This window comes from Pristis pectinata, chromosome 1 (assembly GCF_009764475.1).
Source record: "Pristis pectinata isolate sPriPec2 chromosome 1, sPriPec2.1.pri, whole genome shotgun sequence".
In the NCBI taxonomy this organism is placed as follows: Eukaryota; Metazoa; Chordata; class Chondrichthyes; order Rhinopristiformes; family Pristidae; genus Pristis; species Pristis pectinata.
This window is the reverse complement of record NC_067405.1, coordinates 87,012,696-87,040,159: the sequence shown is the minus strand read 5'-3', so window position 1 is coordinate 87,040,159 and position 27,464 is coordinate 87,012,696. Positions and strand designations below refer to the sequence as shown.

At 45.5% G+C, this 27,464-nt stretch overlaps 1 protein-coding gene across 1 annotated transcript; it reads left to right on the top strand.

The window, feature by feature from the left end:
• Positions 1-20,636: 20,636 nt before the first annotated feature.
• On the top strand, positions 20,637-22,674 carry LOC127566431 (cytochrome P450 1B1-like). Its single transcript, XM_052013967.1, has one exon. It carries the CDS (start codon positions 20,767-20,769, stop codon positions 22,372-22,374), a length of 1,608 nt encoding a protein of 535 aa, XP_051869927.1. The 5' UTR covers positions 20,637-20,766; the 3' UTR covers positions 22,375-22,674.
• Positions 22,675-27,464: the final 4,790 nt, after the last annotated feature.

The window sequence follows — 27,464 nt, the reverse complement described above, 5'->3', positions numbered from 1 at the left end:
AAGCAAAAAACATCAACCAAGTGAAGAACCCAATACATTGTGTAACTCAGAACACACTTCTTTTCCAGCTCTGATGAAAGGTCATTGACCTGAAAGGTTAACTCTGTTCTCTCTCCACAGATGCTGCCTGACCTGCCGGGTATCTCCAGCATTTAGAGTCTTTATTTCAGATTTTCAGCATCTGCAAGGTGTTTTTGCTCAGGAGTGCACTGATGGGAGAAATTTCATGACCTCGCATGATATTTTAAAGTGGAGGCTGCAGATGCTGGAATCTGGAGCAACAGACAATCTGCTGGAGGAACTCAGCTAGTCGAGCAGCATCTGTGGCAGGAAAGGAATTGTCGATATTTTGGGTGGAAACACCGCATCAGGACTCAAAGTGAGCTGAAGGTCATCAAAGTCACCGTGCTCTCATTGTCACACTCTTATCCAGGTACACACATTCACACAGGCTGCTACTTCATCCATATTGCCCCCATTCTCCTGCACCGTCCCCCTCCCTCACCTACCGTGGATATTCTATTCCCTTTCACCCGCCCCCTCACAGTGGTCAGCCCCCAAATGTAGGGTAATGTAAAGGTTACTCTATGCCCTTCATATTCTCCATGTAGGCTAAAACACTGCAGGGCGGGAGGGAGTCCACTGGCATGAGAAGGGGTCCCCCATGAGCGCAGCACCTCACCAGGATGGATGAGATGATCTTCTTCCTCAAGGGCAGGAGGGCCATGCCACAAACCACCTCTTGAGTGGAGGTGTCACTCACCACCAACGTCTCATGGGAATTACTACATCCCTTTCTGTGTTGATCAGCGGTAGACATCTTCGTTACCATATCTGCTGCTGCATCGCCCTGAAAGTGTTTTGCTCACAATTTACATGTGCAACTTTCTTCTGTTTGTCTTCTCAGGGCATGAGGCGAGGCTGCTTGTTTCTCTCTCGCGTGGAGCAGGAGATTGGAGGGAGAGGAGGAGAATGGTGATGATGAAGAGCACAGTGTACCATTGTACTCGACAACACCAACGCCTTGAGGAATCCCACACGGTCACAGGGAGAACATGCAGACTCCACACAAACACACAGCTTTATGTGGATGTATGTGTCTGGATAAGAGTGTATTGAGGAACTCAGGAATGAACCCAGGTCTCTGGTGCTGTGAGGCAGCAGCTCTACCACCTGGTGCCACTGTAGTCTAGGATCCTCTTGCAGGACCCACATAGATCACTGATGTCAGACTTAGAAAAGCTGAAACTGTCCTCATCACACAGATACAGGTAGGATGTAGTGTCACTAAAGACTCCCTGGGAGTAGGTTCTTTGCAGGTGGTGTCCTGCTCTGAGGTCCCTGATCCTCTTTAGTGGCCTGTCAAGCCTATTCCGAAGTCTTGAGTGATGGGGGTGGAATCATCACTGAGGCACCAATTGAATGAGAATCTCAGCCGACAAACGCTACCATAAACACTCCTTGGTAGTTTTAGCTCACTCTGTGGAGCTTGGGAAGTGTTTGAACTGTCTGCAGTCAGTTCTGAAACTGACCAGTCAACAGAGTATCCCTTTAAACAAGGAGTTATGTCAAATGCGGACACGAGAGACTGGAGGTGCTGGAATCTTTAGCAACAAGATGCTGGAGGAACTCAGTGAGTCAGGCAACACTTGTGGAGGGAAATGAACCGTCGACATTTCGGATCGAGTCGCTTCATCTGGACTGAAAGATATGAGGGAAGATAGCCGGTGTAAAGAGGTGAGGGGAAGGGGTGGAGCAAGAGCCAGCAGGTGATAGGTGGATCCGGGTGAGGAGGGGTGATGGGCAGATGGGGGGGGGAGTGGGAATAGCGACAGAGGCTGGGAGGTGATGGGTGGAGGCGACAAAGGGCTGCAGGTGATGGAAGCTGACAGGAGAGGAAGGCGGAGCATAGAACCAAAAAACGGAGGTGGGGGGGGGGCAGATGGGAACAGTAGGGGGAGGGGAGCCAGAGGGTGGAGTGTGTGGGTAAAGTCGAGTGCCCCTACCTCTCCTGAGACCATTCTACCATAGTCCTAGTGTGGAGCTCTGAACTCCAATTTACGTCAGTACCAGTGTAAATGTCTGTAGCAGGATGATGCCATTAGAAACTTGTCTGAGGATGGTGCACTCACCGGCATAGTGAGACCTAGACACCATTCTGACCTCAGGCAGTGAACTGCAGAGGTCCCACCTCCACGACAGTCTGACAGCCTTAGGTAGGAGGCAAGGCTGGGATCAGAGCTTTTGTCCGAGTTCAGAGAATGTCAGATGGCTCTGATATTTCCAGACATTTAAAATATTTTAAAACTGGTCTGAGTAATTAAAAAAAACAAATGTAATGAAAAAAGTTTAAAAACACATTAATAAACCAAGAAATAATTAGAAACATTAAAATAAGTAAAATATAAATAACTAAAGGCACCTTTCTCCTCCGAATCGCCATCATAAGAATTCACATACAAATGAACGAGACCCCAGTCCTATGGCAGGCCTGGCTGCTAAGGGTCAAGATGTGATTCTGCAAGTGAAGTGCAGTGTTGGGGCAGGGTGAATGCACTGGCACCTGTCACTCGGCTTGTCCCCAGATTACAGAGGCACTGTGTAGATCTGGGACCAGAGCCATATGATTTGTTCATTTTAAAATAAATTGTACATCATTTACAATATTTGCAACTCACTTAGATTAAAATACATTGCTTGTTGTCCAGGATGCACTTCAGCCCCTGCAGTGACCACTGGTCCCAGAAGGTCTCCAGCGAGCTGGTGGACACCGCATGCTCTGTCTCCCAAGGTACCCAGGCACAGATACACCCCCGAAGACGGGCAGGTCATTGGCTTGGACAGACCCTTCGATGGCCCACTCTCTGGATTTTTAATGGCCACCCTGGCCAGGCCTAGGAGCAGAGCAGCGGGGAGGTCCCCTGACTGCCCGGCCCCTGTGGTTACTAACTGATGGGGTTAGTGGCGTTCAGGCTGGACTTACGCAGGGGGTCACAAGAGATCAGGAGGAGACAAACTAAGCAAGTCAGCAATGCTTTATATCACACTGGCACGTGCAGCGAAAGATATACTTTAAAGAATTCAAGTTTGCAAAGAGATATTAGTATCTGACAGTGTAGCAGGTCTCTTTCCCATCTCCTGTGCTCCAACCGTTGATTTTCTGTCAGGAGAGCCCCAGTTTCTACATTTCTCCACACGGTGGAGCTCTGCCCCTGAAGAACACAGATTCCCTGTGGGGAAGGAGTCAGCTGCCGGCCCTGTGGTTTGAGTGATGGAGGCAGAGGCCAGACCAGCTCCATCACTCCCTGGTTGGACACACGTCAGGCATTTTCCCGCTAGAAAAATTCCTGCGAAAGTTTGCAACATAAAATGGACCCTGATGGAGAGACCATCCCTACTCTAAAAGGGACTCTGATGAAAAGATTCCCTCACACTCTAAAAGGGGTCCTAATGGAGAGATAATTCCCCCTCCCCCCCAACGTAAATGTGGCACAGCTAGTAGAGCCACTGCCTCACAGCTCCAGAGTCCCGGGTTCAAACTTGATCTCGGGTACTGCCTGTGTGGAGTTTGCACGTTCTGCCTGTGACCGTGTAGGTTTCCTCCAGATGCTCCGGTTTCCTCCCACATCCCAATGATGTGTGGGTTGGTTGATTAATTAGCCGTTGTAAATTGCCCCTAGAGTATGGGCAAGTGGTGGAATCTGGGGCGAGTTGATGGGGTTGTAGGGAAAATGATAAATGGAATCAGTGTAGGCTCAATGGTCAGCACAGACTTGGTGGGCTGAAAGGCCTATTTCAGTGCTATATGTCTCTATAATTGTCCATGGCATGCACATGCGCACACATAGACACAAAGGGTCCTGATAGAGAGACCTTCCTCAAATATAAAAGGGATCTTGATGGTGAGACCCCCCCCCCACACTCTAAAAGGGACCAAGAGAGAGATTCCCCTCCTCCCTACCAAAGTGTAAAAAAAGGTCCCTGAGCCCCTCTAAAAGAGACCCTGATGGAGTGACCTCCTCCTGTATGAACTGAAAGAAATAGATGAGGAGCCCCCATCCCACCTCATGGCTGTCAAAGGTTTTGAGAGTCATCAGGGAAACTGTGTTTCCACTGGCACTTTGGTTGCAATCCACCTGCCAAAAGCCAGGGTGATGAGCTGAAATGTTTCCTCTCTAAGTCCCCTCGAATTACAGTTCAATACCTGGAAGGCTGATGGAAGCAGATCCAAGGGGAAGTTAGATATTCTCTTCAACAGGAGTTACAAAGCTGTGGGGAAAGTGTGGGCTAATTGGGTGGTTCTATCACAGGCCTGATAGTACTATCCAGGGATAGAAGTAAATAGATGTGATCTGATGGGCTTCACAAGATGCAGTGACCAAGGTTGGGAACTGAATATTCAGGGATATTTGACATTCAGGCAGCAAGGAAAAGAAGGTAATTCTGGTAATGAAGGAAGAAATCACAGCAACAATGAGGAATGATATTGGCTCCGAAGCTCCAAAAGTGGAATCAGTTTGAATGGAGATAAGGAACAGTGAGGGGTTGAACCACACTATACAGGCCGTTCCCGGGTAACGAATGGGTTCTGTTTTTACAGATGTCCATAAGTCGATTTTGTCCATAAGTCAGAAAGTACACAAAAATCTTGGTATCTAAAGCTCTACAGTATTGTAATGAATGACATTGACAGCTTATAAAACTGATGAGAAAGAACAACTACTAAAAGTGGAGACAGAGAGGAAACTAGTTCTGCTGCTTGTAGGAATGAACCTGTGTGTACGATAAACTTTTGAATTTAATAACATTATGGGAGCTCAATTGCACGTACATGTGTTCATAAGCTGGGCATTAGTAACCTGGAGACAGCCTGTATAGTAGTAAGTCACAAAATAGTGGGGCCTTGTAGGAAAGGAAATGCAATAATCGAGCAATTTTAATCATCATAGAGAAAGGACAAATCAAAGTGGAAAAGGTAGCTCTGAGGAAGAGTTTATAGAATGTATTCAGGATGGTTTTAGGGCATTATATCAAGTAATCAACCAGGGAACATGCCACTTTAGATCTGGTATTGTGTAGTGAGATATGATTAATTAATGATTGCATTATGAAGGATCCTCTCAGAATGAGTGGTCATAGCAGGGCAGCAAATTTCAAATTCAGTTTGAGAAAGAGAAATTTGGGTCTCAGACTAGTGTTGTTAATTTAAATAAAGGCAATTCCAATGGTATGAGGACAGAGTAGTCTGGGAAAACAGATTATAGAGTAAGATCAGCAACATCTGGCATTTCAGGAGATAATTTAGAAATCCCAGCAAAGGTATATACCAGGGGTAAAGACAGGGTCTATGAAAAGGATGCACCATCCATGGCTAACCAAGGAAATAACGGCATCAAGCTGAAACAAAATACAAACTAAATTGTGAAGATTCGTAGCAGAAGAGGGGATTGGGAAGATTTTTAGAACTCAGCAAAGGATCATTAAAAATGAGAGGAAACTAGCAAATGATATAAAAAAAAACAACAGTAAGAGATTCTGTGGGTATGTAGAAAAAGAGTGGCTGAAGTAAATGTTGGTCCCTTAGAAGATGAGATTGGGGAAGTAATAATGGGAAGAAGAAAAAAGGGCAGTGATTCCAAAGGTGCTGGATTGTTCTTCATACACGGCACTCCCAATACTACCAGACAATCAAAGGGCTGTAAGGAGGGAGGAATTTAAAACAATCTCTACTATCACAAAAAAGTACTTGGCCAAATCATGGAGTTAAAGGCTGACAAATCCCATGGATCTGAAGCCCCACATCCTGGATTCTTAATGGAAGTGGCTACAGAAATTATAGACCAATTATCTACCAAAAAGTAACAGGATTCTGGTGAAATCCCAGAGGATTGGAAAATTGCAAAAGAGGCACCACCTCAAGCAAGGAGGGGAGAAAGAAAACTGGAAGCTACAGGCCAATTAACCTGTTTTGGGGCAAAATGCTGGAACCATTATTAAAGAGGTAAATCAGGACATTTAGAAAATCATAAGACAATCAAGCAGAGTCAATGTAGTTTTATGAAAAGGAAATAGTATTTGACAAGTTTGTTAGAATTCTTTGAAGATGTAACAGACAGGGTAGATGAAGGGAAACCATTAGGTGGTATTTGGATTTCCAGAAGGCAAGCAATAAGATGCTACATAAAGAGTCACTGCAGAAGGTATGAGAATATAATAGGATGGATAGGGGAACACAAAACACAGAGCCAGGATAACTGGGTCATTTTATTAATAGTAATCAGTAATAAGTGAGGTGCCACAGGGATCAGTGCTGGGACTTCAACAGTTTACAATCTGTCAATGACTTGGATGAAGGAACTAAGTGTACTGTGTCCAAATTTGCCAATGGCACAAAGACAGGTGTGTTAGCAAGTTGCTGGCGTATATAGATAGGTTAAATGAGAGGGCAAGAAGTTGGCAGTTGGAGCACAATGTGGGAAAAAGTGATTAGAAGGAAGAATGAAATGGCAAATTATTATCTATGTGGAGTGAGACTACAATGTTTTGAAATACACAGGGATCTGGGGGTTCTGGTACATTAAACATCAACAGCATGCAAGTCGAGCAAATAATTAGGAGCTAGTGGATTCTTGTCTTTTATTGCAAGTGATATGAAGTATAAAAATAAGGAAGTGTTGATGCAGTTTTATAGTGCCCTGGTGAAATCCCACCTGGAACAATGCAAACAACTTTGGTCTCCATATTTAACGAAGAATTTACTTGCACTGGATGCAGTGCAGAGTAGGTTCACTAAGCTGATTCCTGGAAGGGGTTGATGTATGAAGAAAGATTGAGCACATTGAGTCCAAGAGGACTTAAAGTTTGGGCACCCCTGGTCAAAATTTCTGTTACTGTGAATAGCTAAGTGAGTAAAAGATGACCTGATTTCCAAAAGGCATAAAGTTAAAGATGACACATTTCTTTAATATTTTTAGTAAGATTACTTTTTTATTTCCATCTTTTATAGTTTCAAAATAACAAAAAAGGAAAAGGGCCCAAAGCAAAAGTTTGGGCACCCTGCATGGTCAGCACTTAGTAACACCCCCTTTGGCAAGTATCACAGCTTGTAAACCCCTTCTGTAGCCAGCTAAGAGTCTTTCAGTTCTTGTTTGGGGGATTTTTGCCCATTCTTCCTTGCAAAAGGCTTCTAGTTCTGTGGGATTCTCGGGCCGTCTTGCACACACTGCTCTTTAGAGGTCTATCCACAGATTTTCGATGATTTTTTAGGTCGTGCATCCTTCTGCACCCTTTTTTCTCCAAACTTTGCTGCGTCCTCACAACAAAATTCAGTGTCAGAAGTTTGCAAAGGAACATATAAACAAGCCTGATGGATTTTAGAAACAAGTCCTGTGGACTGATTAAGTTAAAACAGAACTTTTTGGCCACAATGAACAAAGGTATGTTTGGAGAAAAAAGGGTGCAGAATTTCATGAAAAGAACACCTCTCCAACTGTTAAGCACGGGGGTGGATCGATCATGCTTTGGGCTTGTGTTGCAGCCAGTGGCACGGGGAACATTTCACTGGTAGAGGGAAAAATGAATTCAATTAAATACCAGCAAATTCTGGAAGCAAACATCACACTGTCTGTAAAAAAGCTGAAGACGAAAAGACGATGGCTTCTACAACAGGATAACGATCCTAAACACACCTCAAAATCCACAATGGACTACTTCAAGAGGCACAAGCTGAAGGTTTTGCCACGGCCCTCACGGTCGCCTGACCTAAACATCATCGAAAATCTGTGGATAGACCTCAAAAGAGCAGCACATGCAAGACGGCCCAAGAATCTCATAGAACTAGGAGCCTTTTGCAAGGAAGAATGGGTGAAGATTCACCAAACAAGAATTGAAAGACTCTTAGCTGGCTACAGAATGCGTTTACAAGCTGTGATACTTGCCAAAGGGGGTGTTACTAAGTACTGACCATGCAGGGTGCCCAAACTTTTGCTTTGGGCCCTTTTCCTTTTTTGTTATTTTGAAACTGTAAAAGATGGAAATAAAAAAGGAATCTTGCTTAAAATATTAAAGAAATGTGTCATCTTTAACTTTATGCCTTTTGGAAATCAGGTCATCTTTTACTCACTTAGCTATTCACAGTAACAGAAGTTTTGACCAGGGGTGCCCAAACTTTTGCATGCCACTGTACATGTTGGATGCTTACTGGATGTTTCCTACAGTGGGCTTATCTAGAACCAGTGGACATAGTTTCAGGGCTGCCTGTTTCAGCTGGAGGAGGAACTTCCTTTCTCAGAAAGTTGTGAATATTTGGAGTTCTCAACACAAAACTGTGGAGAGGGCGACATTGAATATATTGAAGGCAGGGATTGAAATGACAAGGGTGTTGTGGGGAGAGAGTGGGAAAGGTATTGAGGTCATGACTAAATCAGCCACAACCTTATTAAATGGCAGAGCAGGGTCCAGGGGCCAGGTGGTCTGCTCCTGTCCCCCTGATGGGCTGGGTGCTGAGGGAATCTACAGCCCTGATGTTTAGACTGGGAGGTGCTGGAGATGGTTTCAGGAACTAAGGAAAGGTATCTCTCTCTGCAGTGGGAACTGATATGTAAGTTTTGTTCATTTCCACCAGTTCTGAGACTGGCGATGTTGGGCAGGGAGCGAGGAGAGAAGCTCGGAGAGACTGGCTCAGTGCAGCCCACAACGGTGAATACGCAGTGAATGGCAGGGCCCTGGAGAGTGTTGTGGAACAGAGAGACCTAGGGGTACAAGTCCATAGCTTCCTGAACGTACCGAAACATGTGGAGAAGGTGGTGAGGAAGATGAAAAGGGACAGGTACTGGTTAATGTGCCCATTCCCTCCAGGATTAAATCAGGCACCCAGCCTGGTTAAAGCATTCCCATCACTTGGTTATCAGCCTTGCATCTCTGGTCTGTTAGAATCTGAAGAGGAAAGCTTGGGTTGGATCTGGGTTACAGAATTTCAACATTTTAACGTCATCTTGTCTGAAGCCTGATCCTGGGGTTAGATTCTATCCCTCTGTGGTGGGGCAAGCCTGATTGTGCTAGTAGAAAATGCAACAAAAATGCTTGGAGATTGTCTTTGGAAGTGTAATTATCAGGTGCAGCTTCATAGAAACCTCATGCTGTCAGCCTGGGGACTGAGACTTCAAATGAACAGCAGCTGAAGTTTCTTTGGGCAAGAGGTACGAGGACCAACCACTTCACTTTGGCTTCCTGTTATCCTCCAATGACTGATATTAGTCATATTTTCCTTGACCACGTGAATCACAGCAAACTAGTGATGTGGACGTGCAGATCCTTCATTCGGAGAGTAGCTGATTACACTGAGGTCTGGAGGATGCTGCTTCAGGTAGAGAGGTTGCAGAGCTGAGAGATGCGGAGGGATCTGTGTGTCCTGGTGCATGATTCACAAAAGGCTAGTGTGCAGGTACAATGAGTAATCAGGAAAGGTAACTGAATATTGCCATTTATCATTAGTTGTATTGAACGCAAAACTATTAACGATGTGAATGAGAGTGTCATGGCATAATTAGTAAGTCTGTGGATGACACCAAAATTGGTGGCCTAGTGAAGAAGGTTGTCCAGGACTACAACAGGATCTAGATCAACTGGGAAAGTGAGAAAAAGAAGTGCAAAGTGATGCACTTCTGGGAAGGTAAACCAGGGCAGGATGTACACAGTGAATGGCAGGGCCCTGGAGAGTGTTGTACAACAGAGAAACCAAGGAGTACATAGTTCCCTGAAAGTGGTGACACAGGTAGAGAAGGTGGCATTTGGCATGTTTGCCTTCATTGGTTGGGGCACTGAGTACAAACGTTGGGACATCCTGTTACAGATGTACAAGGTGTTGATGATACCACACCTGGAATATCGTGCGCAGTTCTGGTTGCCAAACTGTAGGAAGGATGTGATTAAGCTAGAAAAGATTTACAAGGATGTTGCTGGGACTGGCAGGCTTGAGTTATAAGGAGAGACTGGATAGACTAGGACTGTTTGCCTTGGAGCAAAGGAGGCTGATGGGTGATCTTACAGAGGTTTATAAAATCATGAGGGCAATAGATTAAGTGGATGGTCACAGGGTACGGGACCTAAGAGGCAACTTTTTCATGCAGAGGGTCGTGGGTATATGGAACGAACTCCCAGCAGAAGTGGTAGAGGCAGGTACATTCACAAAGTTTAAAAGACATTTGGACAGGTACATGCATAGGAAAGGTTTAGAGGGATATGGGCCAAATGTAGGCAAATGGGACTAGGTTAAGTAGGCATCTTGGTCGGCATGGACAAGTTGGACTGAAAGGCTTGTTTCTGTGCTGTATAACTCCATGATATAAGTTGAGAGATTATATTTCACTTATACAGAGCAACTGATAAGACCACTTCTGGAGTAATGTGTACACTATTGGTTCCCCTATTTAAGGAAAAGTGTTAGTGTCTTGGAAATAGTTCAGAGAAGGTTGACTTGACCGATACGCAGAATGGGCAGGTTGTCTTAAGAGGGAAGATTGGACAGCCTAAGCTTGTAAATGCGAGAATTTAGGAGGGGACTTGACTGAACCATCTAAGGTCCTGGGGGATTTTGTCAGGTTGGGGGGGTGTGGGGAAGGATGTTTCCTCTTGTGGAAGACTTAGAACTGGGAGTCACTGTTTAAAAGGGGGTCATCCATTTAATTCATAAGCAAGGTGAAATGTTTTCTCATAGGGAGTCAAGAATCTTTGGAAGTCTTTCCTCAAAGGGTGTGGAAGTAGAGTTTTTTAATATTCATAAGGGAGAGGTAGATCGATTCTTGATAAACAAGGCGGTGAAAGGTAATTGAGGAGACGGGAATGAAGAGTTGAGGTTACAATTAGATCAGCCATGATCTTATTGAATAGTGGAGCAGGCTTGAGGGACTGAGTGTTTCTAACTTGTATATTCATCAGATAATCAGCAAATAAAAAGAGCAGAGATGAGGAATATTGATTTATACACTATACTGGCTGAGACGGTGATGGAACCAGTTTCAACAATAACTTTGAAAAAGGAAGTGGTAAAATACTGAAGAATGAGGCGAGAGCAGGGAAGTGAGATGAATAGAATCATTCTTACACGGAGCTGGCAAAAGTTTTTCCAGCACTATGTGACTCTTTGAATTCGTTTATGTGCTTAATTTCTTTGCTTATTTTTTAGGGGGTCAATCAGGCTCATTCTTAAAGTTGTATTTTTTTTACTTGGTAATTCTGGGGCCAGTGCTGACTTTACACAAATACACTTAATTTAATTAAATAGCAGCAACCCCAAGTTCATGAGAAACCAATTATGCCAGTCACAAGATGTGCAATCCTTTTCAGACCCCAAAGCATTAAGGCTACAGCAACTCAAGCAAAGGAGTAAAACAACCCGAATGCAGGTCAGTTTTGTTGAGTTGATTGTCATAGAGTCATAGAGTTACACAGCACAGAAACAGACCCTTGTTTTTTTTGTTCTAATTGTGTTCTTTCTTGTATAATTTTGTATAATTTATGTTTAATTTTTACTTTTCTTGTGAATGTTGTCTATCTAATGCTATGTGCCTGTGATGCTGCTGCAAGTAAGATTTTCATTGCACCTGTATGTATTGGTATTGGTTTATTATTGTCACTTGTACCGAGGTACAGTGAAAAGCTTGTCTTACAAACTGATCGTACAGGTCAATTCATTACACAGTGCAATTACATTGAGTTAGTACAGAGTGCATTGATGTAGTACAGGTAAAAACAATAACAGTACAGAGTGAAGTGTCACAGCTGCAGAGAAAGTGCAGTGCAATAAGGTGCAAGGTCACAACAAGGTAGATCGTGAGGTCAGAGTCCATCTCATTGTATAAGGGAACCGTTCAATAGTCTTGTCACAGTGGGGTAGAAGCTGTCCTTGAGTCTGGTGGTACGTGCCCTCAGGCTCCTGTATCTTCTACCCGATGGAAGAGGAGAGAAGAGAGAATGTCCCGGGTGGGTGGGGTCTTTGATTATGCTGGCTGCTACACCAAGACAGTGAGAGGTAAAGACAGAGTCCAAGGAAGGGAGGCTGGTGTCCGTGATGTGCTGGGCTGTGTCCACAACTCTCTGCAGCTTCTTACAGTCCTGGGCAGAGCAGTTGCTGTACCAAGCCATGATACATCCTGATAGGATGCTTTCTATGGTGCATCAATAAAAGTTGGTGAGAGTCAAAGGGGACAAACCAAATTTCTTTAGCCTCCTGAGGAAGTTGAGGCACTGGTGAGCTTTCTTGGTCGTGGCATCTACGTGATTTGACCAGGACAGGCTGTTGGTGATGTTCACTCCCAGGAACTTGAAGCTGTCAACCCTCTCAACCTCAGCACCATTGATGTAGACAGGTGCATGTACACCACCCCCTTTCCTGAAGTCAAGTGTACATGAGCTTGTGCATATGACAATAAACTCAGCTTTGACTTTGACTACCTCTTTGCCCGTCTATAACTAATCCCATTTGTCTGCATTAGGATTGAATCCATCTATGCCTTGCCTATTTAAGTGTCTGTACAAATGTCTCTTAAATGTAGTAATTTAACTGATACCACCACCTCCTCTGGTAGCACATTCCAGATATCAACACTGCCTGTGTAAAAAATGTACTCCTCAGATCCCCTTCAAAACTCTTTCCACTCACTTTAAACCCATGCCTTGTTATTGCTACCCTTAACATCGATTTTGACTATCTACCCTATCTATGCCTCTCATCTACTTCTATCCGGCCACCCTCAGCCTCCTTCACTCCAGGGAAACAAACCCAGCTTATTCAATACCAGGTTCATAGAAACCCAAAGCAGTTGGTTGTACTTTTCCAAGTTTTGGGGAAATTGATAATCTTCACTGGTAGGGTGTCGAGGGTGTCCTCGACCAAGGCCTTTAATCTTCTCCTGCATATCCCCTTGACCTGCCGTACACCTGACTGTTATGGGATGGCCACTGTGACGTATCTCCACTGATGGTAACTTGATCCATAGTCTTAGGCAATGAGCTATCATTCCATTTCTTCATTCTATATGTTTCAAGATATTAAATCAGCTCCCAAAATTATGTTCTCAACGCTCTCAATCTACCTTTCAGTGACATTTCACAGATGCAGATTGGCCTATTAAACATTTTTAGCAATTTATATTTCAGACCTCAGCAGCCACAGTGTTTCACCTTGTCTCAGCTGAGGCTCAGTGGGTTGCACTCCACTTGGAAGGCTTGTGGGTTCAAATTCTACTGCAATGAGTTTTACGTAATCTATGCTGCCTCTTCACTGCAGGTGTCGAGGGCCTGGTCCATTCTCTGATGTGCCTTTCACTCAGGTGATTTATTCACATGGTGTTTGTTTCTGAGAAGTTCAGCTGCATGGATGTGAAAGATCCCATGGATGATTCAGTGAAGTGCGGGGAAGTTCTCCCCAGAGTCCTGACTACAGTTATCACTTCACTGACATCCCTTTTATGGCTGTGCTCAGATGCACATAACAAGAGTACTTCAGAAGCTGGTGGCCAATCCTTAGGTCTCAACAGGAGACGTGTGGTTTCAGAGTCATGCATGCTACCACTCAATCATCCAGCTAGTACCAAAGTAGAATAACATTATTTACCTTCTTGTTGTTTGTGAAATCTTCCTGTACATGAATTAGCTGCTGTGTGATGTTACTCACACCGTCCCATTCGTTAGTCATTCCCATGTTGGTTATCAGCACCTCAATTTTAAAGCTTGTATCCTCGTTTTTACATCATTTGTGGCCTCACCTCTGGCTATTGCTGTCAGTTTCTTAATCCTCCAGGATCTCTGCACTCCTCAGATTTTGGCCTCTTGCTCACCTTGATTTTAATCTCTCCACGACTGATGGCCAAGCCTTAAGCTCTGGAATTCTCTTCCTAAACCTCTCTGCCTTTTAGCTGCTTCTTACCCTTTGAAGCTCCTTAAACCCAACTCTTTGCCTGAGCTTTTCATCATCTGCATGCATTTGTACGCTCCTGAATCATTTATACAAGTGTGTGTGTTTGCATGTTTACATTTGTTTGTGTGACTTAGTGTCTGTGTGTGTTTGTATAAGTGACTATGTTAGGCTGTGCGTTTGTGTGCAAGTGTTATGAAAATGTAATGTTTGTATTTGTATATATGTCTGTGTTTGCATGTATGTGTATCAATGGATGACTGTATGTCAGTATGTGACCATGTGAGAGTGTGCTTCTGTATAATCAGAATCAGGCTTATTATCACTGTCTTATATGACGTGAAATTTGTTGTTTGTGGCAGCAGTACAGTGCAAAGACATGAAATTATTATAACTTGCAAAATTAAATAAGTAGTGCAAAAAATAAGGAACAATGTGGTCGTGTTCATGGGTTCAGGGACCGTTCAGAAATCTGATGGCGGAGGGTAGGAAGCTACTCCTGAACATACCTGCTTTGCCTCTGTACACATGTTTGTGAATGTTTCTGTGTGTGTCTGTATCCATTTGTCCTTTACAAGCATGTGTTCATGTGTGCTTGTGTATCTCTGCGTGTGATCATATATGTTTGTGTGTGTCTGTATGGCTGTGTATGTGCTCATGCATGCATTAGTATATGAGTGTGTTCATGTTTTTTTGTGTTTATATGTGAATGGGCATTCATTGCACATTTAGGTATCTGCATGTGTTTGTGTGTGCCTTGGGTAGGTGCTTGTTTTGCCCTGACAAATGCGTTGGTGCCTGTATGTGTGTTTTAAATACGTTAATTTGTTAGGATTGAACCCACTGTAACATTCTTCACAGTGGAAATGCCTAAAACCAATCCCTCCCCAGGCTCTTGCACTGAGATTGTTGGCAGGCAACACTGTGAATCCTCTCAGTGAGAGTCGGTGCCTCAGGCAAGGAGGTCATCTGGCTAGGGCACAAAGAAATATCCTGATGGTGACACTGCTGATAAAAGATCTGGTGCTGATACCATCGGTAACATTTCAATTATTGATAACGAACAGAAAGAAGAAAACTGCTGAAGTTAGCACATCCGACCGACTCTCACACGCATACACTTATTTGTATAATAATATATTAGAAAGTTACATAATAATCACTGGGTATTTGAGAAGCTTTGTATTCCCACAAGTAATTACTCTTCAGTTTTTCTTCGGGCCTTTGTGCTTGCCTTTCCAGTTAATACTGTTGCTGTAAAACTCCTTGGAGACGCAGAAGCAAGCAGAAACTGGACAAACAACCATTTGATGCGATGAGCAGACACCGTGTCATCCCCTTGGAGAGGGATTGAGGCAATAATGCATGTGTGTGCGTGTGTGTGCCTTTGCCAAGTTGAGGAGAGGCTGAGCTGTGCAGGGACGAGACCAGAAGTCCAGGCTATCACTCAAACTTGTCCTCAGTCTTGGCAAGGCTGCTCACACGCACACCATCCATCTCTGCCAAACTCCAATCCCACCTTCAACATTATTCATTCCCAACTCACAATCACACTATTCCTTTTTTTAAAAGCAATTACTTTCCCCTCTTCTCCCCGTTAGTGTTTGCCTGCCCTGCACATTCCTTCCCTGAACATTGTTTTAAACTGCCGGCTAGTGCTGATGTCCTGGGCTATCAACCCCTTTCATTTTGTCTTCCCTCCTCTTTGGAGGCAATGGACTTCTTGGCCTCTTCTAATTCTGATCAAGTTCTGGTTGCTTCTGCACCTTCCAATTCCAAACTCAGTTTTATTAGAGATTCTGAGCAACATTTCATTGCCGCAAAACACAAACATGCTCAGGGCTGACAGGCAGTCAGACAAGTGAATGGTGCCAATTAGCTCAGTCCAATAAATGGCTGGGGGTATGCATACTTCAGAGGTTAAGTGTCCCAGCAACACTCTGACCTTAGTGCTGCAACATTAGTCACGCTTCCAGCCAAGCTTCTACAGTGCAGGTACAACGCTGGCATCCACCTGATAATATGGGAAGTTGCCCATGTTTGTCCAGTCCACACACAGAAGAGTAACATCAATCTGGCCAATCCATAACCATCCAGCTACTCCCATTCTCTAGTAACATGAAGGTAGGTATCATCAACAGTGCTGACAAACCATAGTCACTCACATTTACCTCATTCACTAACGCTCAACTTGTGTTCCACCAGGATCGCACCATTCCAGATGTTATAAGGATAAAAGAGCTGAATTCCAGCAGTGGCAAGGGAGTTGCTGCCCTTCAATCAAGGCAGCATTTTACCAAGTATGGCATCAAGGAGCTGTAAGGAAACAAGCCAGTGAGAGTTAAGAGGAAATTCTTCAGTGGTGGGATCACACCTCAAAGAAAGAAAGATGGTGCAATGCAGTAAGAGAAACAAGTCAAGCAGTCTCTGTAGAGAGAGAAACAGAGCTAATGCTTAAGGTGAAGAAGGTTTCTTTAGAAAAGGTATTCCAGTGCGTCTTATAAAGGGTACAATGTGAACCATGGCTAGAGGGAGTGTAGGAGGGTTGTAGATGGGATGCCATTCTGCTTTGATAATGATGATGTTAAGCTTCTTGAATATTGTTGATGGGGGGGGGGGCCTTAGTGTCAGTAAAGGCTTAGAACATCATGGATATTTGATTAGGATGTCTCGTGTTGGAGATGACCATTACCTAGCATTGTTGTCGTGTGATGGTTACTTGCCACTCATCAACCTACCCTTGAATGTAGTCAAAGTCTTGCTGCATGTAGGGACACATTGTTTCCTTACGCAAATGGCTGCAAACGGATATGAACGTTGTACAAACATCCCCACTTCTGATCTCATGAAACGGCTGAAGATGGTTGGGTCTATGTGCCTGACCACCCAACCCAAGGCAAGGCCACCCATACCATGTTGATCAGGTTCAGGACAGGGAGTCAAAAAATGTCTTCAAGCTGGGGTCAGGTTGGTTTTTACTTTTAATTCTCAGTAGATTTCTTTGGCCCAGGACATTGTGTTGTGGAACTCCTGCTGCAAGAAGTTCAACACCATCCAGCACAAAACAGTCCAACCAGTGCAGCCCCCATCCTGAACATTCAATCCTTCCACCAGGATGTAGGGTTCACCGCAACAACTCAGCACCTCCTTGGCCTTGCAGCAACACCCTCAATCCATGAATGTTAAAGAAAAACACTTGCCTCCTACACAGGGAGGATCACTCATACTTCATACTGGTCCTCCTAACTTTTGATTGATTTTGTTCAGCTCCCATTTTCTGATTCAGAGGAGGAAGAGAAGCAGGTGAGCACCTGGATGCCCCTCCCCACGTAAGTGGCCAGACCCCAGGCTACATCGCAATGGGGAGTGTGTACAGTACTACTTGATGCAGACCCTCCATAAATGAGTTCAGGAGCCAATCATTGAAGCCAGTTACAGGCTTCGTGCCATCCAGTTGGTATATTTTTGTGATTTTGTTTTGTGTTAGTGAACTGTTGAATTGTGCTAATGAGACCATCAGTGTGAAACATATCCAAGGTTCATGCAGAGTTAAACACCCTGCTCCTGACTCCAAAAATGTGCCCTAAACCCAATGTCAATCACAGACTTGTGTTCCCCAGTACATGCATTGGATATTTTGCACACCAGCCATTTATCATTCATGACCTATCATCAGAAATGGGTGACTGGCTTATCCAGGGTGTGAACAGTCAGCACAAAGAGGGAATGCAGAGTGTTTATCGATTTGCAATTTTCATCGGCAGAATAATCTGGCTGAACTGCTACCAGTTCAATGTTCTTTCCAGGTCATTTCCTCAATATGGAGTTTCCCCTTAATGCAAACAAACTTTTTCCTTTCTGTATTGGTATAGCACATTTCACAATCTCAGAATTTCCTGAAGCACTTTACAGACAACTGAGTACTTTCTGAACTCTAGTCAATGTTTCAGTGTAGGAAGTGTGGCAGCTAGTTTGTGGATTGCAAACCCCCACCAGCTGCTCAGTGATGACACCCAGATTGCTCAGATTATTTTTCTCTTGTGCCGTTGGTTGAAAATTAAAAAGTGCAGAACTCCCCTGTTCTTCAGAACTATGCCTTGGGATTTTTCACATTTGAGAGGGTCAGAGTTTAATCACAGAACAGTTACACTGTGGAAGAGGGACATTCAGTCCATCAAATCCCCACAGGCTCCATGTAACAGCAATCCAGCTGGTCTCATTCCCTGCCATCACCTCATGGTCCTGCAGATCTTTGCCCTTCAGATAATTATCCAGCTCCCTTTGAATGCTGCAATTGAATCTGCCTCCACTGCCCTCCCTGGCAGTGCATTCCAGACACTAACCACTTGCTGAATAAAATAATCATCTCACTTTTGGTTCTACTGCCAATTACCTTTTCCCTTTGTCCCCTGGTTCTTGACCCCTCTGTCAATGGCAACAGTTTCTCTCTGTCTACCCTGCTGAAACCTTTCATGATTTTACAAACCTCTATCAGATTCTCTCTTCCAAGGGAAACAACACCAGCTTCTACAGTCTCTCCCCACAGAGTCCCTCATCCCTGGAATTATTTTGGTAAATTTTTACTGCACCCTCACTGAACCCTTCACATCTTTCTTAAAGTACAGTGCCCAGACAATACTCCAGTTGTGGCCAAATCATTATTTTGTGAAGTTTCATTGTGAGCTCCTTTTTGTATTCTGACCTTAGTTTACAAAACCCGGGATCCCATGGTCTTTTTTAACCCCTTCCTTAACCTACCCTGCCACTTCTAATGAACTATACACATATCTCCACCAAGAGTCAGTACAAAATGGAAGAAGTCATAGTTATACAACATGGAACAGGCCCTTCATCCCATCAAGTTCATGGTGACCATCAAGCACTCACTTACACCGAGAGAGACACCAGAGACTGCAGATGCTGGAATCTGGAGCAACACACAATCTGCTGTTCTTGTACCCCTTTCAGAATTGCCCCCTTTAGTTTATGTTGCCTCCTCTCATTCTCCTCACCAAGATATAACACTTTGCATTTCTCAGTATTAAATTTCATCTGCCTCCAGTCCACCCTTTTCACCAACCTGTCCCTATCTCCTTGTCTATTATTTGACTGTCTCACAGTTAACCATGCCTTCAAGTTTTGTGTCGTCTGTGGATTTGGAAATTGTGCCCTGTGCACTCAAGTCCAATTCGTTAATGTATATTAAGAAAATCAGTGTCTTACTACCAAGCCCTTGGAAACTTAACTGTACCCTTCTCTCCTTCACTGCTACCCTCTGTTTCCTGCTACTTAGCTGATTTTCTATCCACATTGCTACACCTTTTTATTCCACGTGCTTCACTCCTGAAGAAGCATATTACACTGCACCTTATCAAACACCTCGTGGAAACCCCTATACACCAGATCAATGGCATTTCTCTCAATGGTCCTTGCTCTTACTTCAATCTCTTATCAAGTGCGACACAATTTGCTCATAACAAATCCCTTTTCTCGTCAACATTTGCCCAAATGCCTGCTTCTCCTGTCTCTGTTGTCTCAGCTGCCTGTGTTAAAACTTCCTCACTCATAACCTGTTGCATCAGCCAGGCCTTGGTGCTGAATTGGGGCTTGAACCCACAGCCTTGTGCCTCAGACAGTACTAAAAGCAGATTGTTTCACCAATGTATCGTTGCTGTTAGAAGTAGCTCGCTGTGTTTAAATGGGATACTACAGTTCCTACGTTATAATTATCAAAATATTTCATTGGATGTGAAGAGCATTGTAACAACCAGTTTGTGAATCTGTTTTTCTCTCTCTCGCACATCATGTACAAGAATCGCTGGGACCATTTCTGGCTGCTTCAGAAACGCGAATAAACGGTATTTTGATGGGCTATTTCTTGCACAATGAATGTACAGGAAAACTCCGATAATTCAGCATCTGATTGTCCGGAAACCCTGATGGTTTGGCATCGGGCTCGCTCATTGATCCAGAATGTGAGCCGGGGCCCGCAGTGCAAAGAGAGTATGTACATCCAGAGTTAGAGGTCCGAAGTGCCGCCTGGGCCGGGGTCTGAACGGTGGGCGGCCGGAGCCGGGGTCCGGATTGCCCGTTTATTTTCCACTGCTTTTGAACACACTGGGTTAGTTGGAAAATGTGTTATATTGCCATGTAACAAAATTAAATAAAAGCTTTTCGGTATTACTAAGATTGAAATCCATTTGTCCGGGAAACCGGCTAGTCCGGCAGTGCCGGAGTCCCGAGGATGTCGGATGATCGGATTTCTCTGCATCTCAACAGGAAGCCTCTCCCCAACAGTCACTTATTTAAAGGCGTCCCGGACTGTCGTATGTCCCGGAGCCGAGTTGCCGTTTTACAGAGTTCAATTGGCGTTGCCTCTTTAAGAGGGGTTACGACTCCCTCTCTGGGAGCTCGGAGCCAAATCAGAACGATTTCGCTTATCTTGGGGGGAGAAATAGGTGACCCTTCGCTGCAACAGCGGGTCTCCCGACGCAGGAGCTGCTCATTCCCATTGGTCTGACATCACGAAGCCAGGATGAATGAAGTTGGAGAGTTTGAGAGGGAGGGGAATCAGCGAGTGCCCGCACTCTTTAAATGCAAAGTAAAAACCGGGCCACATCCAAGAGCAGTCGGGAGCGCAGCACCGAGCGGGCTCAGCGAGGGGACAGAGCCTCCCCCCCCCCCCCCGACTCCTCCTCTGCCCCGGCTTCAGGCGACCCGCGCAGAGAGCCTGCGGGGAGACTGCAAGGATAGAAGAGTGGACGCAAGTTGGAGGAGCAACTTTTGGGGATAGACCCTTCTCCAGCGAGGGACGGGAAAGGAGAGCGGGGCGGGTGAAAGGCGAGGAGCCGGGGATGGCCGAGGACTGGAGCCAGCAGGTGCAGCCAGTGCTGCTGGTGTCCTTGGCTCTGCTGGCCTGCCTGGAAACGTGCAGGTGGCTGCGGCGCTGGGGGACACGCCGCCGCCGTCCCCCGGGACCCTTCGCCTGGCCGCTGGTGGGCAACGCCATGCAGCTGGGCAGGTCTCCGCACTTGACCTTCTGCAGGATGGCGCGGCGCTACGGCGACCTCTTCCAGATCCGGCTGGGGCGCCGAGACATCGTGGTGCTGAACGGCGAGGCGACCATCCGCCGGGCGCTGCTGCAACACAGCGCCCAGTTCGCCGGGCGCCCCGACTTCGCCTCCTTCCGCCTGGTGTCCGGGGGTAAGAGCATGGCCTTCGGCCAGTACAACCGCCAGTGGAAGGCGCACCGGCGCCTGGCGCAGTCCACCGTGCGCTCCTTCTCCACGGCGGACAGCCACAGCCGCCGCCTTCTGGAGCACCACGTCCAGGGAGAGGCCCGCCAGCTGCTGCGGGTCTTCCTGCGGCTGGGGGCCGAGGGCCGCCACTTCCACCCGTGTCCCGAGCTGACGGTGGCGGCCGCCAACGTGATGTGCGCCCTGTGCTTCGGGCGCCGCTACAGCCACGACGACCGCGAGTTCCGGCGGCTGCTGGGCAGGAACGACCGCTTCGGCCGCACGGTGGGAGCCGGCAGCCTGGTGGACGCGATGCCATGGCTCCGAGCCTTCCCCAACCCGGTGCGCAGCGTCTACCGTGACTTCCAGCAGCTCAACCACGAGTTCTTCGAGTTCGTCCGCTCCAAAGTGGACCAGCACCGGCGGACTTACCGGCCGGGCACCACCCGGGACATGAGCGACGCCTTCATCGAAGCGCTGGAGGGGGACGGGCGGGCACAAGAAGGGCTGAGCCGGGAGCACGTAGAGGGCTCGGTCACCGACATCCTGGGAGCCAGTCAGGACACCACGTCCACCGCCCTGAGCTGGGTCCTGTTCCACCTCATCCAGTTCCCGCACCTTCAGGCCAAGCTCCAGCGGGACATCGACGAGGTGGTGGGCAGGGACCGTCTGCCCGGCTCCCAGGACAAAGCCCGCCTGCCTTACCTGGAGGCTTTCCTGTACGAGATCATGAGGTTCACCAGCTTCGTCCCGATGACCATCCCGCACGCCACCACCTCGCCCGTGGACATCAACGGCTACCACATCCCCCAGGACACGGTGGTCTTCATCAACCAGTGGTCGGTCAACCACGACCGCGACAAGTGGAAGGACCCCAACATCTTCGACCCCGGACGGTTCCTGAACGCGGACGGCACCATCAACAGGGACCTGACCAGCAGCGTCATGATCTTCTCGGTGGGCAAGAGGAGGTGCATCGGGGAGCAGCTGTCTAAGATCCAAATCTTCCTCTTCACCGCCATCCTGGTGCACCAGTGCACCTTCGAGGCGAACCCTTTGGAAAAGCTGAGCACGGACTGCAACTACGGGCTGACCATCAAACCCATGGCTTTCACCGTCCTGGTCAGACTGAGGGACAAGTTCATAGAGGCGGCGGCCGAGGCGGAGAGACCTAGCGGACCGGCTGACTGCCGAACAGTTCCCACCGCACTTCACACGCAGAGATAACACGCCCTGCCCCTTCTCACGGGCAGCCCGGCACTGACTTCAAGTGAACTCTAAATATATTTGATACGAGCCATATTCTTACTTGTCGAGAGAAATTACGCGCCAACCGCCCCCCTCTTTAATACATAAGAGTTTTTACACTATTTGGTACCGGTATTTTGTATCAAACCGGCTTCCTCTTGGGTTTTAAACCAGCTGCTTCTGAAATCCATTTAAAAACATTCCCGTCCAGAAATTGGACCCCTCTGGGTGCTGGCGGCGCTAAACACGCTGCGTGTGGTACCACCACCTTTGCCGATCCTCCGAGGAAATGGGGGTGGGGGTGGGGTGGGGGGGGGGGGGTCCGTTAAAAGTGTCCTTAAGGCGTTTAGAATCAATTCCGCGCATTAATGCCAGTCCTGTGCGGGTCCCGTCGGGAACTGGCAGCTGCCGCGTCCGGGTCAGGATGGCCAGAGTTCAGAAGATGCGCTTCCACGCCGGGCACCGGCCGGCTGCAGGAGAGGCTGAGGGAAGGGAACGGGGAGCTGGGGAGAGAGGGGAGACCCGGCTTTCCTGACCCCACCCGCAACTCGATCGGCTCCCTCCTCCCTGTATTCTGAGAACAGCAGACTAAAAAAATGGACCCATGTTTTCTTTCGAGGGGGTAGTAATTGTAGCGGGCAGCTCCGGAGTTAATTTGATTTGAACAAAAAGGCCATGAATAACGAAAGGACCTTTCATTAAACCATTCTGATGAACGGTTACCGGCCTTAAATGTTAACTGTTTCTTTCTCTTTAAATGTCTTCTTGTCGCTTTCTCAGCGCCTGCGTGATGTGCACCTAGTCTTTCTGTGAATGAATAGTATTCTGAAGTTGCGTCCAAACCCCCAACTTCTGGCAACACTTTGTGAGTAGCCGGTGACACCAGTAGGTGTGCAAATGACACGGGGCAAATATCGTGTGTGGCATCGCCCAATGGGTGCAATTTCACCCGTAAGTGATCACTAGTTATCACAGCAAGTAAACAGGTCCATTATTTATGCCGCAGAAGACACCTTAACTCTCAACATTGCTGAAAACGTAAATAGTTCACTTAAATGTTAAAGTTAACTCGTACTAACAAAAACTTATTGTATTTTTAAAAAGTAAGACTTTTTAGTAGCTGATAGATTGAATGCACATAAACTACAGTCCTGCTGCACTGAGATTTGAACTGTGATCAACTTTAGTCGTAAGAGATGCAAAGTTAAAGCAAAATCTAGATTGGAAATTCAGTGACATAAAAACATGTCAACAAGTTTCTGAGACGCTGAAGCTGCCTCAAGTTGTAGTATCTGTGCCTTTGTTCTGGGAGTTGGGATCAGTCCAGATGGTGGTGATGTATTCGGGATATTTTTAAGTGGAAGTTAGGCCGTTCTGTGCTGGTTGATGTCTCCATTTTCATTCAGACTGGAAGTGACCAACTAATTGATCTTTCAACTCCAAGTGGTGTCCCAATTTTGGCTCCCCCAAAATTCATACTTCAATGTTCAATGAATTGCTGCATTTCCTTTATTTGGGGTTATCTTGTGGTGGAGACAATTTGATTAGTGCTTGCCTTAACATTTAGCATGCTGGAGATTGTGAGCGGAAGATATGAGAGACCTTCAGTGATACAGAGCTGATGTTCCAGCCAGTTTAAGTGTTGTTGCTAATTGACAGCCAATGAAGTGAGCAGAGGGGAAGGTGCAGGGGGTTGTGAGATCTTCCTGTGCACTCCCAGCCTTTACTGCAGTCATCTTGATTATCAGGAACCAACCTACCTGGGAATAAAGAAATAAAAGAGCAGCCTAAGGCCTGCCTTTTCCCTGTACATATACCTTGTGGATCCGTATAGATTCATAAAAATGAATGTGTATCCACAGAAAGAAAAAACTTGGAAATTAAAACGGAATAAGAAAATTCCACAGAAAGCCCATCAGCATCTGAAATAATTATGATTTTTCAGTGTCCATCCTTTATCAGAATTTAATTTTGGCCACATAAAAGCTTCATAATTTCTTTCCAGATGTTGATAGGCTTTCTGTGTACCTGCAGCTTTTCCAGTCTTTATTCCCTCCCCACCACCCCCACCCACCCCCTTCAGTCATTAGGGTAGCTGAGCCCCATTGGATGCTGTGAAGTAACTTCAACAGTAGTGCGGCCAGCAATTAAGATGTGAAAGCACGAGGAGGTTTAAATGGGGCTCATATTAAGTATCTTCATGCCTCCTGCAAATCTGTTTAATTTGTGCTTTTTTCGTTTCATTTTGCATTTAGTCACACTGCTTCTTGAATACAATATCAGATTAATGTTAATCATTACGTATATGTTTCATTTAATTGTAATTGCATCTGACCATGTGTAAATTATTTTATTGAATGTACTCTACAGTATTACTACCACTGTGAACATTAATAACACAGATGTATTTTTATATCACATTCTTGAGTGTGTGTCCAAATTCTTTGTGTTTGTCCTGAGCTGGGAAATGTCTGCAGTAAATAACAACAGTATAACTTTTATTAAAGGTTTGTTTTTCTATAACTGACTATAATCAGCAATGTCTCCTGTTGGTGAGATGGTTCGCTGGTTTCATGAGTCAAAAGTTTGTTAAGTCACCTGTGCTGTTGCTGTGCCCTAAATGATACAGTTGGATTCCTTGTATATTGGTTGAATTCAGCTGGTATTACAATTGGCTAATATAAACCAATGAGTATTCCTGCTTCTTACCACCACCCGGTGCTTTCAGTTTACTGGTGCTGATGTTGTGGTTCAATTTGATTTAATTGGGACACAGTTCAATAGCCCTCACATCACTTCACCGACAAACTTTTACATTCTCACATTTATTAGTTTGCATGTAAAGAGTAGTGTCTGAGGTGAGATTTTTTTTAAAGAATGTGTCTATCTGGAATTTCAATCCACCAAGAGTCAGTACAGAATAGAAGTCATAGTTATACAGCATGGAACAGGTCCTTCAGCCCATAAAGTTCATGCTGACCATCAAGCACTCACACAAGAGCCTGCAGATTTTGGAGTAACACACAATCTGCTAGGTTTTGACCTGAAACGATGACAATTCCTTTCCTCCCACAGATGCTGCTCAACCTGCTGAGTTCCTCCAGCAGATTGTTTATTGCTCATTTACACCAATCCTCCATGAATCCCAATTTATTCTCTGAACAGGACGAGGCCACTTGACTCAATGTCTAGGCAACCTCACAGAGCAACTCCCTTACTTCTCTAATGTTTCCTGTAACCTATTATCCTCACATTCCCATCAATTCCACCTGGATTCTACAACTTACTTATAAACTAAAGGCAAATTAAACCACCAAACCACACATATTTTTTGACACAGGAGGAAACTGGAACACTGGGGGGAAATCCATGCAGGCGCAGGGAGAACGTGCAAACTCCAGTCAGTGCTGAAAGTCAGGATTGAACCTGGGTCACTGAAGCTGTGAGGCAGGAGCTGCACCACTGCGTCACCCCATCTGCCGATACCTGGTAATTGCAAGAGCAATGGTCTTGTGACATGGACTATCTGCACTATTGAGATCATCCATCACTTTCATATATTTGTAAAACAGCTTAGAAGCCCCTTCAGTCTGGTGTGTGTTTTTCTACAGATCAGCACCTGACATAATCCCACTCCTCTACTCCAATAGCTCTTTGCTTCAAACAAATACCTAACTTTCCAACATGATGTATGGAGTCTATGTCAGTAACACTCTGTCGCAGAGAATTTTAGCTCCAGTCCACTTTCAGCCAAAGGCATAGTTCTGCACATTCTTCTTAATTTTTTTCTGAAACCAGTGGAGACAATTGGGTCATTGTTTACCTCAACATTTAATATATTGGAAATTGCTAATAGATTAGCCAACTTCTCCAGTGTCTCTTGGTATCAACTACTGCCCATATACCATCTGTGCCCTTTCTATGTTTCATCCTCTGTGCTTAAGGAGTACAACATACACGGAATGTAGTTTAAGGTCCTGCACAAACTCAACAATACTTCCTTACTTTCATAATCTACAAGCCAACCCCCGCCCATCCCACATTGCCCGATCAGTGACCTGGTCCTTGCACCTTTGTATCTGCAGCCTAAGGTACTCTGCTTCCCCTTTATAAATCTAAACCTGGATGTTCTTTCCCTATTCTTAACCACTAAAGAGGAATACTTGGTATTCTTCTGCATTGAACTGCATCTTAATGGTGCGAAGAGTGGAGGAGGCCTTTGACCAGACAGATAGGCCGGTCAAGGGCCTCCACCACTCTTCGCATCGTCAGCCTTAACCTTAATTTGACATCATCATCAGATTTCATATTCTGAACCATGAAGGTTGATGAACTTCGTGAAACTTCGATATAATCCGTTACTCAATCATTTATACTCTAATTACTGCCTCTGCTAGTTATTCTAGGAACTTGCAAAGGCAAATATTAATGTATAAATTGCTGAGAGTAGGATTATATCAAAGATTCACAGTCGGTTTATGAGTCTAATGGAAGCACCAATTACAGCCAGTGGTATGTGAGTTTCAAGTTTCTACAATGTGTTCTGTCCTTTTTTATATATATAAATAAATCACTAAACAGTTCAGTAAAGGACTTGAGTTCTTATTTTGAGAATCTGATCACAGACAGCAAGTTGAATTGGCAAATGATTGAACCCTTGAGATTAATAGAATTTCTATATGAGACCTAATTGGTACACAGCATTTTCCGGGGCATGTTATCTCAGGGTCAGGGTAACATTAGGTACTGGTGAATCAAGAACATCACAATTCACATTCAGACCTCTTATTATGCTTTCCTTGTCAGAATACAGGCAGGCAGGAACAACCAGCTCCAAAGCTGAGATGAGATGAGTAAGAATTGTGGAGAACTCGAGGAAGCAATGTTTCTAATGCTGGTGGGCCCCGCTCTTGGATTGTTCTGCCTTCCACCACTTGTCTTGTCTGTATGCAGGCACACCAGCTCCCCTCCTCCCCCCACCCCCCCTCACCTAACTCACTGTCCTTGGCTTTTGTCAAGCTCCTTAGCAACTGGTACTCAATTCACTGACCAGACGATCCTTAACCACA

Bases quoted from the DNA above. Each gene is read 5' to 3' on its own strand.
- LOC127566431 (XM_052013967.1), top strand. From the start codon at position 20,767: ATGGCCGAGGACTGGAGCCAGCAGGTGCAGCCAGTGCTGCTGGTGTCC.